The 15711-nt window shown below is 38.5% G+C and overlaps 1 protein-coding gene across 1 annotated transcript in view; it reads right to left on the reverse strand.

Moving 5' to 3' along the window:
• The window catches only part of ATP10A (ATPase phospholipid transporting 10A (putative)), a gene marked incomplete at both ends in the record, with an annotated part of 67335 nt that overhangs the window by 16385 nt on the left and 35239 nt on the right, over nt 1-15711 (reverse strand). Inside the window, 3 exons of the mRNA XM_084200994.1 lie at nt 3248-3809; nt 5222-5416; nt 6906-7123. Coding sequence (XP_084057120.1) covers nt 3248-3809; nt 5222-5416; nt 6906-7123 — 975 coding nt within the window. The remainder of the gene's footprint in view (nt 1-3247; nt 3810-5221; nt 5417-6905; nt 7124-15711) is intronic.

Raw genomic sequence — 15711 nt, forward strand, 5'->3', positions numbered from 1 at the left:
AATTTTCTTTTCTGGGAGAAGTACTGCAGCAAACCTTCTTTGAGGCTTCTTGTATTAGCGAGGGTTTTTTTTTAACTTTAGAACAATAAAGCAGGCAAGCTTTATTTATTTATTGTGATACATTAACATTCTGGAGAAAAATGACATATTTGTTGCATATCCCACATGAAATTATCTTATGGGAGTGGCTGTTTCAGTGGCTCACTGGCTTCAAATGGTGCAAACTTCAATAGGTGCTTCGGCACATCAAAAGCTGTTTCTATCCCTTTAAGGTTAAGTGGTGTTAATCACTTCAGCTCTCTCTGAATACCTCAGGTGCTAATGCAGTGATCATAATGTTAAATGCTCATACCTCTACAAGTAGAGATGTGTACACTATTTTCTGTGCAAGTTCTCATTTCCAGCATACCAATGACAGCTAAAGCCCTTTACAGCTGTTCATATGCCTTATCAGTCCTACCTGAGATTTATCTTGTGCTCAGAAGTTACAAGGAGGGAAAGAATCTCTTGCAGACAAAACCCAGTTGTCGAGATTTTTTTTAGCTGGGATGCAGTGTCTGCTCTGAGCAGTGTGACCACATGCCCCATGTCAGTGAAAAACAGCAAGGCAGTCCCCTCCAGAAGAATGATAGAGAGCTAGTAGCCTTCTGCTTCTTTATTTTCTTCCATAATCTCGAGCTGCAGCAAGGCAGTGCAGTCATTGTTTTCTCAATGATTGATGTTCACAGCTCCTGTGCGAGCTGGGTATTGACTCACACAGTAACTTTCTTATTTATGAACATGGTGACTGTTGAGATAAAGTAAAAACAATACACTCTCGGGAATCATTTCAAGGCTTTTGGAAATATCTGTTTGCTATCAGAATACACTAGGTTCCACAGTCTTAACTAGATATACAGGCAGAGCAAATGGAGTCGATTCATAATCTTTTTAAATTCTGAGGCTCATGACTATTTATACTTTTCTATAAGACACAAGGAAGCTAAAGCATAATACTTCTGCTTCTGATTTCAGGCTGTTTCTCTCATCATACTCCAAAATACTTATCCTTCCAAACAGGAATCTTTGTTTCATGCCATGTGGTGTTTGAGCTGGGAGATTACTCTTAGGGAGACATGGTGCTGCCTTGGTCCTTCAGTCTAAGGGCAGAAGTCTCAAGACACATGCTTGACTAGTGTACAGTTCACATGTCCCTGAAGCACTAAGAGAGCAAAGACCAAGTTGTGGGATTAGCTGTTGTGTCCATTCACTTTTTAGTCATTTCCTTAAAATGATAAATGACTGAATTCTTGTAGCATTACATCTCCTCTCACACACATGTTCCACCATCACCAGTGAACTGGATAAAACCAATGACAGATCCCACAATACAGATAACAGCCACAGCATAAATCTTTTTAGGCTCCCTCTACATCCATTGACACTAGGATACTTCAGGCAGCAAATTCAGTTCCAGGCGTGAAAGATACTCAAGAGAAACGTCAAATGCTTTACAGACAGATCTGCTGAAACATGCAGAATTACTGAAGCCAGCAGGGGCTTAAGAGGACTAGAAAAAACAAGGGGAACTGCTTATGGTGTTCTAGTAGCTGCACTTTACATTGCTTGCAAAAGCAAAGCACACCAGAACTCATAGTTCAATTTGGGCTAAAGAAACCCCAAACAACCAAAAAAACCAAATCAAAACAAAAACTTCCCACACAATTTCAGAACCACTTTCAATTTGCTTGCCGGTAATGATGGTGGAATCTGTATTTGCCCAGCTACAGACACTGCTCGTTCCCACAGTAACCTTCAGGAACTCTTCTCCAGCATATATCACCTTTGATAATGTCATAATTTTTAAATTTTCTAACTGGCCTTACTGTTTTTACCTAGGTGGGTCCTAGACCTGCCTGGAATTTCCCTGAAAATTCCTTAATCCATTGAGTCTACTGTGAATGGACATTTCAGCTTTGAACACACTCTGCTATAAGGTGGCAAAAAATTTAAGACCAGGCATAAAATATTTTTTCTTTGCTGAATGTTTAGTTCTCATTTTGAAAAACTAATTTCCAGTCACTATTTTCTTGGTATTAGAAATTTTCAGTGCTAAAAATTCTCTATTAGTAGTTTGGAAGGAAAGAAGTTTCCATAGATGCTCTACGTGGCTTCTGTGTGATCAGATCTTTGCTAGGAAATTATTCATGAATACTTTGTTGTTAGTTAAGAACAAGTTGTTCTTAATTTTTTTGGCTCAGCTTTGATTTATATGGCTGAAACCAGAAAACTAATGCCAACATTTTTTCTGTGTTTTGTTGAACTAAAATTACACAGTGTAAGCCTTTCACAATTGTTTACTCCAACTAATGTCAAAATAACCACAAAGTCAATGCTTTAGGGAAACATGGGAAGTACCTTTAGCACTTTGGGGCTCTGTCCATTCATATTGGGGTAATCTTTAAACACTGCATGAAATTCAGTGTTGAAAATACAGTAAATTAGATGCAAACTGATTAATTCAAACTGAAACCCATGAGTTTCCTCTCAGTTCTGAAAACTTACAGGATTCTTCTTGAAACCAACTGATTACAATTAGCTATTAGCAATTAGCTAAAGTTGTCTCTGCTTCCTAGGACACATGGGTGCTGAAGAATTCCCCATGCTTTAGGGAAATTCCATGTTCACAGCTACATGTCTGTTGCTTGCTAGTCAATTATGTATTTGAAGCAAAGATTTCTTGTCTGAACAGCATCTTTATGTCTTTTGCCACAATCTTTCTGTTTTGATGGCTGATTGATTCACATTGCCCTTTAGCATTATAGTTAAACATGAAAAAATGTGCTGCTTAATGCAACATATTTCAGCAAAAGGATGTAAGGCCTTACAAATGAAACAAAGGGAAGCAGCAATAAAAAGTACTTCAGTTTCATATAAAATATTCAACTGCCCAAGCACTGCCAGGCAGGTTTTTCTAAATAAAGGTAAATTGCTTTGGCTGAATTGTAAGAAATTCCTTTAAAATACAGCTTGCAAGTAGAAGATCTTCTACAGAAATTATCTTCACTCGTTCTTGTGAGGTAAGGAACCAGTAATTTCTTACAGAAAATTTGCAATAATTACAGAGTATTATAAAAGAAGGGTAATGGTTGCCATTCTACAAAATTAAAAGCATGCAAATCTACTTTCTAGACAAGGCAGTAAGATATTACGAGATCTTCAGCAATTAACTGCCTCCCCACCCCCCAAAGGTAAGTAAGAAGTGTACCTGAAGAGCAGGGGAGAAGAAGATCCATAACAACTGAATCTGCTCCTTTAGTGTAAACATTTATTTCATCTGTGAGAGGATGCCTGACCACTACTGACATCCTCTTCCTGACGGAATCAAAGCCCAGCGTATGTAATACTTCAAAGCTTAAGGTTCCCAGGTGAGGTAGCTCCACTGATACCTGGTCAGACAGCCTTCCAACCAGAGAACAGTTATAGGCCCTTGCTGCATAGACCAGAGCAGCTTCATCCGGACTCTCTGCTTCATAACGGAGTTCTCCTTCCTCAGGTGTGCCCCCCACAGCTGTCCTGCCCTGCTGGGAGCTGTAGCCATTGTTATTCATCTGTGCAGAGTATGCCAGCTTCTCTTCCAGTTTTAATAAAGTGCTATCCGTAGATGTAGATGAAAGCGTGCTCAGACCAAATCTGTGCATTGATTTGCTTGTAGCTAGACTAGAGGAACTGCTGCTGTTAGATCCAGAGGTCAAGCGGCTTGGCGTGAATCTTCGTATGAAGTCTTCAATGGTTTTTACTGGAGATTTTAGCTCAAATCGGTCTCTAACCTTGAGATGAAGAAAACCCAGCAATGAAAAAAATGCCAAAGAAAAGCTGTACAAGAATTCTGACACTGACAGTCAGTCTAAGCATCTCCAACTAAAGAATAAAATTTCTTTGAGGGCAAAAAGTAATGGTATTTGTATTTTGAGAAAGGAAAGTAAATGGACAACACTGACTTAACAACAACAAAAAAAACCTCACTAGAACTTCAGAATTATACCTGTGTATGAAAGCACATATGTTTATATTAAAACAATTTTTTCTTCTTTCACCTCTTCAGATATGACTAATGGATAGTCTATCAATGTTGCACCATCACCATCAGCAATGCATACTAGAACCCACCATTAGTATGAACTTGTCATCCTTCATGCATATTCCATGAAGGTAGTGATAAAAAAGTTAATGCAGTATTTTTCTACTGAGAAGGGTAGATTCTTGCAGAAGTAAAGTTTAATAAGAATATGCCAACGTTGAAAATATTCTCAAAAGACATGTGTTTGCAACAAGTAATTTCCCCTGTGGCTTTCAGCATTGAAGCATTTTGCTTCAAACTTACCATTCATCTTAGTTCACACAAATCTGTTCTAAAGATACAGTAGCATTACTAGTAATAGCATATTCATAGTAATATATATTATATTATTGTATAACAGTGTAGCATTCCTGAAACAGCCAAACTGAGCATTCTCCAAATGCTTCCTTGGCACAAAACCACATCACTTTGCAGACTAGTTCACTTTTTATTCCAATCTGGAACAGAAGCAAAGCGCAGAGTTTTCTCCAGAATGGAAATTCCAGCTGCTGGCGAGCTTTAATGTTACATTCCATTATAGTTTTGTCTTACAGATCATCTTGGGAAGGCATTCTTGAAATTCTCATTCATCAATTACACTAGTTACAGGCCAATTCAACCACTAACGATCATTATTTCTCATAATAAGCTTAAGATGCATCTTTTACATAATTTGAAAGTTTTAAGTGATGTTTTTCAAGTTTATTTCTCTTTTTAAACTTTTAAAAAATGTCTCACCCTTTTCTTAATTTAATCCACATATATGAAATATTTATTCACTGACAGCTTATATCCCTTTCTGGTAAGTTTCGCACATTACAAATTAGTTGCCACACATGCTTACATATTTATGCTTATTAAATGAATAAATTACAAGAAATCTGCAGAGTTTCAGAAGTATCTTGAAATTGTCAATGAAAGAACATCTTGTCATGGAGGCAAGTGAAATAGCTGACACACTCCATTCAGCTAATGCATTATTAAACTCACTCAGTTCTACAAGTCATCACAACTCCAGTTGTTTCTCACTAGAACAGGAGGTTTTCATTTCCCTAGCTTACCAGATAATTTAGTATCAAGGCAAAAGAAGCCTGAACTCTTTCTCCTTTTTCTTTAACTTACCTTCTGTCGGGGCTGATTAGGTGCAGTGACCACGACTGTGTTACATATAGTCAAAGCTATGAAGAAGTCGAAAACGTCGCACAGTTCTGGACTCAGATGGGATAACGGCTGCTCGTGGCTCCTCATGACCTCCAGATGCTTTGCACATTCATTCACCTTTTCTAACAATCTGGGGTCAGGCGTGATGTCCTTCTCCTAGTAACAAATACCAGTGATTAATATCTGTGCTTCTACATTTCCAAAGCAGCTACATGCAATTAAAGCATCCAAAGCAGTGTCAATATCAAGAGTTTTGGGGTGGTCTTACACTACAGAGTAGAGGTGGAGAGAACTGTAACTCACCCATTCTAGACAATAAACAGTTAACAATAAGCCTACTGGTAGAAATGATGTGAAATATTTATAGCAGCAATATTTATCTACTTTGGAGGTAGTGGAAAGGAGGAGAGTTACATCCTAATTTTCCTCCCTCTTTTCTGTTTAATTCAAGACATTTATTATCTAATACTAAAGTATGGTACACTGCAGAGACCAGAGGTGTGGAAAAAATAGACAGCAATGACATTTAAAGTTTAGCTTTACATCAGCACAAGAAAATGAAACCATCTTCAATTGTTTCTTAGAGAACAACAACCATCCACTCATCTGAAGTTAATTCATGAGGGTTTTTTACACTGAAACATTAAGCCCTTTCAAGTCTATTTCATCAGTATTTTCCACTTATTCAATATAATTCTTTTCAGAGCAAACTCCAGTATTTTGTAACACAGAGGGAGGCAAGGATACAAAAGATTAAAAGATAAACTGATCTAAGCCTCTTTTCTCAGTAGAATTTTATCTCTTGATGCTCAGCAGCTGATGAATATGAGCAACCAAAGAACTCTATGTATAAAATCTGCAGCTTGGAATTTTATCAAAAGAGCTTACTCTTCTTAAATGAAATCAAGAAATTCCACCAGTGCAAATAGCATCTTTCTTCGTCTATATTTGTAATTTGCTTTAAGGGTGAATTTTTGTCAACAGTGCAACAATGCAAAACCCCATAATGGACACAATTTGGCTCCTCTCTCCTCTTATTACCATTTAGTTGATGTAAAACTTAAAGAGAGTCACAACATTATAAAATAATCAAATGAAGTTTTAAGGACATAAAGTCACCAACATTTTGAAATGTAAAGATGTTTAGTTTTTAAAATACAACACATGCAGTTGACTGATAACTACTGAAAGACAGTAAAAACTATGCTATGGTATATGTCAACAGTGTCTAAGAATTGTGATACATGGTGTCCACCCCAGCTCTTGACAGTTTTAAAATCCTCTGACGAAAGAGAAAAGAATTTGCATATGCAGAACAATTCAAGTCCTTGACCCAATGCTATTCTCAGCTTCTGTAGATAAAAGTAAGACATACATTTTCTTTCCAAACTCAAATTATAATTCAAACCAACGTTTCATATTGTCTTTACCTTCAGCTTGTTCGCACAGACAAGGCATTTAGATAAGATCTATGCCAACACTTCATTGTTTTTGTACAAACAGCTGTGACTACAGAAGTAAAAACACCAAGATGAAATCTATAAAGAGCCACACAATGTGCTATGGATTTCTTCACCTTTTCCTTTCCAAGACATGTCTCTATTACAAGATACAGGACACTGTGCATTTAGTTCTCATGACTTACCATTGGGCTACTGAATGCAGTGTGCTTTGAGAGTATGCTTGCTCTTTTTGCTTCAGCTCTGCTCCCTGTGCGCCGGTGGGTTTTGGTGCTCTGGCTCCTGTGTATCACTTTGATGCTCTGATGGCTGCAGATACTGTCCCGCTGGGACAGAGTTCCTCCTTTTGGGGCTGCCTCTTCTTCTTCTGAATCAGGTTCTTGGTACATTGCTAAGCGTTTGGCTAACGGTAAAAAAAAAAAAAGAGGGACAAATGTTGCACATGTTAAAATGGCTTAGAAAGAGGGAGAGGGACAAGATGACTTTTTTTCAGGTGATCTGATTTTAATATTATGCTGGGCTTTCTCAGTAATAATCTCCATTACCAGGAGATATAGTGTAGTCTTAATTGAATGGTAGTATCTAATGGAGGATGCAGATAACATAATTAGAAATGTAACACAAGGCACTGCCTCCCTTATCATCACATTCTCTCTGAAAGGCAGTTAGACTCTGCAGTAATTCAGTGCATCCCTGAAGACTATTCTCCAGCTCTGCCTGATGAAATCAACCAAATAATTTGGTCTTCACTTGAAATCCGAGTAGGAAATAAACAATCCAGAAATTTTTCATGTCATTTCCAACAGAAATTTAAAATTAAGTATTTTCCAGCCAAAATGTCACATTTACTGAGTACCAGTTACTGGCACCTGAAATGTACCCAGAACAGTATACCTACAGAGCACTTCTGTCTTTGTTTTACACACAGAGATGAGGTACAGACAGCATTAAAGCCTTGCTTAAGCTCAGGGCTATTTGCTGCAGAGTGGAGACATGAACCTAGATTCTTGACTGCTAGTCTAGTGTTAAAACCACTGTGGAGCCTGTCCCTTCTTCTCTGCATGACAGACAGGACAATGCAGTATGCAGTATGAAAAGCAGGGAACCCTCATCTACAGCTACACTTGTTCCTATCACCATCTGCTGCAGTGACCAATTCCTGGTTTACACGGAATCAGTTCTTCCAAATGATACATTTTAGATGAATACTTCCTCAGTGAAGAATCCAACCAAGCCAATTAATGCTAGAAAACAATCCTGGCAGTCGGATATAGAGAAATCAAAAAGGAAACAAAAAGCAGAGGTGTGAAACAGCCGTGGAATCCTGCCCCTCTAATGACAGGCTGTACAACAGCCTGTTGTACAGGCTATATACAAAAATATGTGCAACATATTTTTTCATTCCTGAAGATCATGGGCATTTAGTAATCTGGGTGATTCATTAGGCAGGCAAATGCCACTCTAACAGGTATCTATTTATTCCTTCATTATGTATTAATTGAAAAGCTTTTCATTATGCTTTCAAAATAATCCACAACATACAGTACAAGTTACATGTGGCTCAGTTTGCTTTGGTTCTCCAGTGTAACAAATTAGATTTTCCTAATAGCAAAGGATAAATCACTAGCACGTAAGTTAATTATTTAGGCCTTTAGCAAACAAAGAAATTATTTCAAAATACTTCCTGAGAATAATATTGCATTATATAGGGTGAGTTTGGCCCATGATCGCTTTTAATGTAGCTAGCTTTACAAACAAAGAAAAACCCACCCTCAATATCCACAGCAATTTCCAAACATGTTTTAGCTGTCAAAAAGCAGCTGGAGGAGTTGAAAGCAGACCACACACAGTACATGGTGATAGCTCTATCACTACAGTATCATGCATCAGAGGTTCTTTAACTCCATTTGAAACACCGGGAAATGGGAGCTTCTCAGACCTGGCTGTGACTGCTCCCTTGCTCACTGCTCTAACTCTGTGCCTAAGTATGCAACTCCTCCACTGCACTCTGGCAAAAAATTCAGACCATGGATGTAGAAAGGACCATAGCACACTTGGAAACACAAAGGACACACTGCAGTTCACTTCTGCCCCACAGCATGAACAGAGCCCTGCAGCCCAGGTCCTGAGGCTGCTGTAGATCAATGGTGAATGACTGGGGAGTTTCCTTCATTAGCATTATTTGGTGGGATACATGTTCCTCTGTGCCATGTATGGGAAAGAGGTTGAGCAACATCACCTTCACTGCTGTGTAGGCAGCTGCTCCTTGAGCCACACAGCTTCCAAGAGAATAGCACAGCACTGTTGCCTTATCCTTTCAGGACCTGCCTAGTTCTCTGATTTGTATTACAGAACCTACAGGACAGCTCAAAGAATTAGGGAGGCCACTGGTCTCCTTGGTCCATCTGTTGCACGCTAATGAGCTGCAAGTAAATGAAGTTCATTTCACCTCCAAAGGCTGCTTCCTGCAATTTCATGCATGTGCTTTGGGCCAGTGCAGTTCTAACCTCTCCCATCACTCCTGCCAACTAGTTCCCACTTTCTTCTGCTCTGTAAGCTTCTGTGTATTTTCCCAGTGGAAATGCAGATACCTATAGTGTGAATTTAATTCACCTGATTATAGGTTTGTCTATATCAGAAGCAGTCTACACTGAGAGCCCAAACTGAACTGCAGTACCCAGTAAGCAGAGATCCAGGCCCTGGATCAGGAAGGAAGGGGAGGGAGGGGGGGAGAAGGAAGTGGCGGAAGTGGCGGAAGGAAGTGGCGGAAGGAAGTGGCGGAAGGAAGTAAGTGGCGGGCGGAAGGAAGTGGCGGGCGGAAGGAAGTGGCGGGCGGAAGGAAGTGGCGGGCGGAAGGAAGTGGCGGAAGTGGCGGAAGTGGCGGAAGTGGCGGAAGTGGCGGAAGTGGCGGAAGTGGCGGAAGTGGCGGAAGTGGCGGAAGTGGCGGAAGGAAGGAAGGAAGGAAGGAAGGAAGGAAGGAAGGAAGGAAGGAAGGAAGGAAGGAAGGAAGGAAGGAAGGAAGGAGCCATGTGGCTATCACAGTATGTTAATTTAAGATGATGCCTCAAGAAGCAGAATGGAGCGTCACACTGAAGGGCTTTTGTCCTTCTCTCCACTGGGGAGGTATGATGGAGTGCACACCCCAGGATGAGCCCTGTGTGAGGGCAGTGCCCAGTCAGACAGAGCAACTTCTGCCTTCATGATCTTCTGCAGGCTCCTTGCTACATGCTGCTTAACATCAGGCTCAAAAAACATTGCTCAAGATGACACAGCAGTACAGTTTTCCACACTTTATCAACATTTAAGATTTAAATCAATCGTAAGGAAAACATTTTTGTGGCTCATTTTCTCTAGAGCCCTCAGCAGCAAAACCAGTCTCAGCAGAGCTGGTGCCACATATGGACATGGCTACTCTCAGGAAAAGCATAAGAAATGTTTGGATGTGCCATAGGGTTAATATTTTCACCATAGATGCTGGACATTTGAATGCTAGGCTGACAGAAATCTGTCCTGCTTCTTCTCATAACAGGTAACATCCTTTGACAGGGAAAGGGATGTTACAATTATTTCAGCTTTGCAAAATATGCCACTTAGTTGGTCTAACTCCCTTCCAAGCAAAGGTTTTTTTTAAAGGATACATTTTCTTTAATAATCACACCTACTTTAGGTTTCTGCTCTGAAAATATGTCTTGAGATATAAGACCTCAAAGATCCTGAACTGAATATAATTTTATTCCCTGTATAAAAACCCTATGGTTAAGCAGAGAATGCTTTTCATATACAACACACAGTTATGCCTGCATATCATATCTCTGGATTCCTTATTGCTCTCTTCTTTTTTGCATTACATCTAAACATATTTTGTTTATTCAACATAGCAAAAGCTGTTTCCTAATGCAGCAGTTTATCTATCAGCCTTACACTGATACACTGGTTCTTTTTAGTCTCTGTAATAATAGCTATCTCTTGCTCCCTATACAGGTTTTATTGTAACACATCCATTTAATTGTCCTTGCCCCTGAGAAAAAGGAGGAAAAGGGAAAGTAGGAACAAGACTAGAATCTCATTTAACCAAATCAAATGCAATTCTTTTGATACAAATGGTGTTATTTCAGTTTATACCAAGGGAAACCTGATAGCAACAACAAAAAACAAGCCTGAGCACCTTTCAACATTTTCTCAAGTGCAGTCTTACACATTATGCAGCAAGAATTAAAGAGTTTGAAGAAATAAAGAAACGTGGTTCAATCGTTATGCTATGGCTAAGGGTCACACTGCTTCAGCTGTGCAGTGCGTGCCTCTCCGAGAACATGCTGTTCTCTCCACCCACTCAGCTCCCTCCAATTGAGAACCTTTTCCTGTGAACATTATAACCTGAGAGACATTGTTTTGGGATACTTTTCAGTTTCAGCACTAAAAATTGATGGCCTTGATCTTTTTTTCTATCCAGTTTCTTATTAAGGGCAAAGACACAAACAACTTTGGTAACACAGAAATGCAATTTATGAAAGTCAGATTTCACTATCCTGTACTCCACTTTATATTTATGACATAAAGAAGAAACAACAGTTAATACTTATTCCATTAACCTTCTTCTATCTTTCATAAGATGGAAGAAGCTATAAATAAAACTCCTGTAATAGCTGCCAAGTATTGAGAAGATAAATTCTTTATCTTCTTGAAGATAAATTCTTTTATTTTAAAAATCCTTTTCTTTAATTTCATTGTGATTTTGGTTTTTTTTTTTCTGTTTTACCTTCCATGCCATATATGCTCTAAGACAAGGAGTCCATTTTGCAGGCTGGCAGAGACACTGTTGCCACACAGCCAGATGTTCCACTAACCTGAAATGTGAGATTGGGAACCTGTAAAGAATTTCCCTTCCAGCAGCATAAAACTGCAGACCCCTCAAGCCAGAATACTTGAGCAGTCCCATTGTGTGGGCACTATTTCACCATGGAAAAATTCCATTTTGCCTCAAACCAGTCAATAAGGCTGCTACTGAACTGTCACTAAGTAAATCTGTATGTGCAGCACTTACAGCATCACAGCACCTTATTTCCTTATTATTTCATAAGTGCAAGTTTATTTCACTCTGAAGTGCACTCTAGTGTCTACATAAAGATTGAGACAAGCAGCTAGAATGCTATAAATTTGTACGAGTTGGCTAACATAATCTTAATTTACTTTGTAAGAACTTGCCCATAAGAGTAAGCCTTGACATAAGAAAGCTTCAATATTTCCCTTCCTCTAACCTTTTGACATCCCCAAGGGCTTAATAACCTTAAGTCCTTTGTTAAGAACCCTTTACTCAAAAACTGAGATAATTCCTTTTTTTCTTGAGATTTTTCAGAGAAATTGTCAGTGTAGGTATATGGTTAGAGAGGAGCAGTACTTGCCTCTAGGGATGTGTTATTCTGTCTTTTATAGGATTTAAAATGGGACACTCACTCCCTGTGTACTGAGTTTACATCTGCTCATACTGGCTCTCTCCTTAGTTACCAATCAGAAATTTTTAAAAAAGCAGTAAGAAAGGTAAAGAGAAACTACAATAAAGCTACACAGAATGCCTGAAGCACCTAGTTCTGCTAAAGATTTTCAGCTTTCCAGGAAAGGCTAGATGGACTATCCTGATTTCTGAAACTCGTCAGATTTTAAAGGTAGCAGATGAGAAATCCCTTTGGAAGCAACCACTGCATTTATGGAAAAGGTTTTTCAATTTCTATATCTTAAAGAAAAAATTATTCTCTAATATGGCTGGACTATGTTCTCATGACTGCACACAAAAAGAGTGACAAAATTCCACTACAAAACAGCTCTCTTAAGTAGGAAAGATTTTTTTTTAACATAATGTATTTTCCTGTAAAAATTAGTTGCTAGCCAACCTTCATCAAGAAAAACTGGACAGCAGTAAGAAACTCTTTCTCTCAGATTTAGTGATTAAGAAACTTTGTTAAACAAGAGAAAATCACTGAGGTTTTTATAATCTACCTTCACTTCCATAAACTGCTCTTATTCTTATGTTGTCTATTGGAAGGAAAGGGGAGGAATTCAAAGAATGAAAAATTCAGATTTTTCAGATTTGTGTGGTTGTATTTATGGAGATTCAATTTGTGTTTGGTCAACAACTTCATACAATGGGTAGCTAAAACTAGAAAAACAGAGATCACATCCCATAGGCAAGAGGGTGATTAATGCAGCATTTGGAAAACAACTACGACAAATGTCAGGCCAAGACCATCTGGTTGTAGCTAAATCATGTAAGGATTTTCAGAAGCACAGTGGGCTTTTGGGCACCTGCTGTCTCTGGGATTAGCAGGCAAACTTTGGGCATGGCCAGTTCTAAGAATTGTCAGGAGCTGTCTCCTAGCCTGAATGAAGAACACTGACATTTTCTCTTTTTTTTTTGTGTGTGCTAAGATTCTTTTGGGCTAGAAGGTAGTACTGATTGGAAGAGTAATTCTGGGATTTAAGCAGAGTATAGTGCCAATGGGTATTCTGTAAATATGAATGGGACAATCATTCTTCTACATGGAGAGGTCCATGGCATACCCTGCTCCTGAATTAACACTCTGCCAGTTAAGAAGAACCTTTGGAGAAGATAATAGCCATACAGATGGGAGGTGGGAATTCTCTTTGTCTGTACAGAGAATTCTACACAACAGAGAAATAGGCACGTATTAGAGAACCGTCATAGATACCTAAAAAAAAAATCTGACAAATGACATCCCACAAATGTTTAATTTTCTCCAGTAACGGTAATCTTATCAGACTACTATCCATGCAAATATCAGCAATTAGGCAACTAGTATCCCATCCTCGTCAATATAGTCTCCACAGGATCTTAATGTGCAGTGCAAATTCCCATAGTTTGATCCAAATCAGTGCATAATCCACCACCCAAATACTGTAAATGACCTCAACATGATGAGTATTTCATAGTGCTTCCATCATGGAACTATTATTACATATGCTACATTCCTGGATTCCTCTTCAGTGCTAAGCTTTTGCATAGTAGAGCCTATGAGTAATACTTCGCACTACCTCCAGCTGATTCTGTCTCACACTAGTGCAATTTATTGCCCTCTTTTATTTATGCTTTTGTCTCCTCTTGTCTAGACTATAACAATGCAATACTCCTAGGCAAAGCGCCATCCACCAGTCATAAGAAACTTGGAGCTTATGGAGAATTCTGGAGGACAATGTTTTCTCCAGAACATTCATGAAAACTTGCTTCCCATACCTAAAAATGTATTAAGTCTCACTCAGGGTTTGTGTTTTTTTGTTAAAGCATGTAATAATTGCTTCAACCCTGCACAAGGTCTGCATAAACCTCTGTGATGAAAATCATAATTAACACGTCCATGTCTGATGCAAAACAGAACTCTCCCTCATAATCATAAAGCTCACCTTTCACATGGGGAATTTATACAGCTTTGTGGTATGAATTTACAAGGAAAAAAAGGATAATCCCACCACTCAAGAAACAGACATGCTGCCTCAAATACACCAAACTGAACACAGCATAGCATACACCTTTAAAGTAGCTCCCAAATTCCCAAAATTGTGTACTGCATGTATAGGGAGAAGAAGAAGGGAAAGATCAATCTACATGTCAGGGAACTCATATGGATTGCTAATGCACTCCCTGAGTGCAAGGAACTGAGATATGACAATGTCAAATGCAGTATAGCAGCATGTAGAACAGAAAAAAAATGGGATAATTTCTCATAACTCTGAATAAATTTTAGGGAGAAGAGCTTATAAAGCATCATAGAGAAAATTTATGATGGCTATTCACAATCTGTTGGTTGAGTAATTAACAGATATGCAGTAGTCCTAGATTATGCAGAAGAAAATGCTTTAAAAGAGAATAAAAGTTCAAAAGTTCAGAAATTTCAGACTTCAATTTGCCAGTGTAGACATACCTCTCCTGCTCTGTGTGTGTGCATGGCTTAGCCCAAGAATATAGGGCCTCCAACGGACTTCAGTAGAAAAAATCCAGAAAATCTTGCCATGGGAAAAAAAGTCTCATACATCTTAGCTTTGTTCTTGGATATGGCTGAATGGTGCTGTTATAACTGAAATTTCTCTCCTAAAATTTACGCCTGAGGCAAACATCTGGCATGACAAATTTGAAAGACTAGTTAAAAGTTTTGTGCAGCTATCCAAAACTGAAAACAGGACCTTATCATGAGCAGGGTCAAGCAACTGGAATGACAGGCACTGCTACCCCACCATAGCAGACAAACAAACTTAAATCAAAGAGCTCAGAACAAGCTTCCATCCTTAGACATCTACTTTTACAGTGGAAAATGACCTGCTAGTGGCAGCTTTTGCATCCTGACCTATGTACAATAATTTTAAATTAATTTCTTCATATAAAATGCTACTCAAAGTTTGATTCCAAGAAATAAACCACTGTGCATGAAAAAAAATATTTGGATATGTGTCATCTTTGAAACAGATCAAAAAAAGGCAAATGCATTTTACTTGATTTTCTAGCATATATGGCAGACTCAGATCACCCCCTAAGTGAAAGATTTTAGAATTTTTTATTTTGCAAAATCTTCAGCAAAACCTGAGGTGCAGAGCAGGATGGCATCAGTTGTAATGTATGCAGGAAATTCAGACACAGAAAGGTGGCTGGCAAATAATTTTCAAGTAAGCACACAGCAATGAAATGTTGTTGATGCACACCCTAAAACCAGAAAGAGCTGTGATAGACATTTTATCATATCTAAACAAGAAGGCTGCAGCAGCAGAAAAGATAACAGATGGTTATAAAATCAAACTGCAGAAGAGAGTTAACAGAATACTTGAATGAAGCATAGTATTTATTGTGGTATTTATACTGATTATCAAGAACAAAATAAATAGAAATTATCACAATTTATATAAAGACTTATAGAGAAAGACCTATTTCCCTTAGAGGGAAAACAACAAAAGAATAAAATGCTGTGTAAATATTCTGTGTCAATTTAAAAATTA

Source organism: Fringilla coelebs (genome assembly GCF_963513975.1).
Source record: "Fringilla coelebs genome assembly, chromosome: 2".
Classification (NCBI taxonomy): domain Eukaryota; kingdom Metazoa; phylum Chordata; class Aves; order Passeriformes; family Fringillidae; genus Fringilla; species Fringilla coelebs.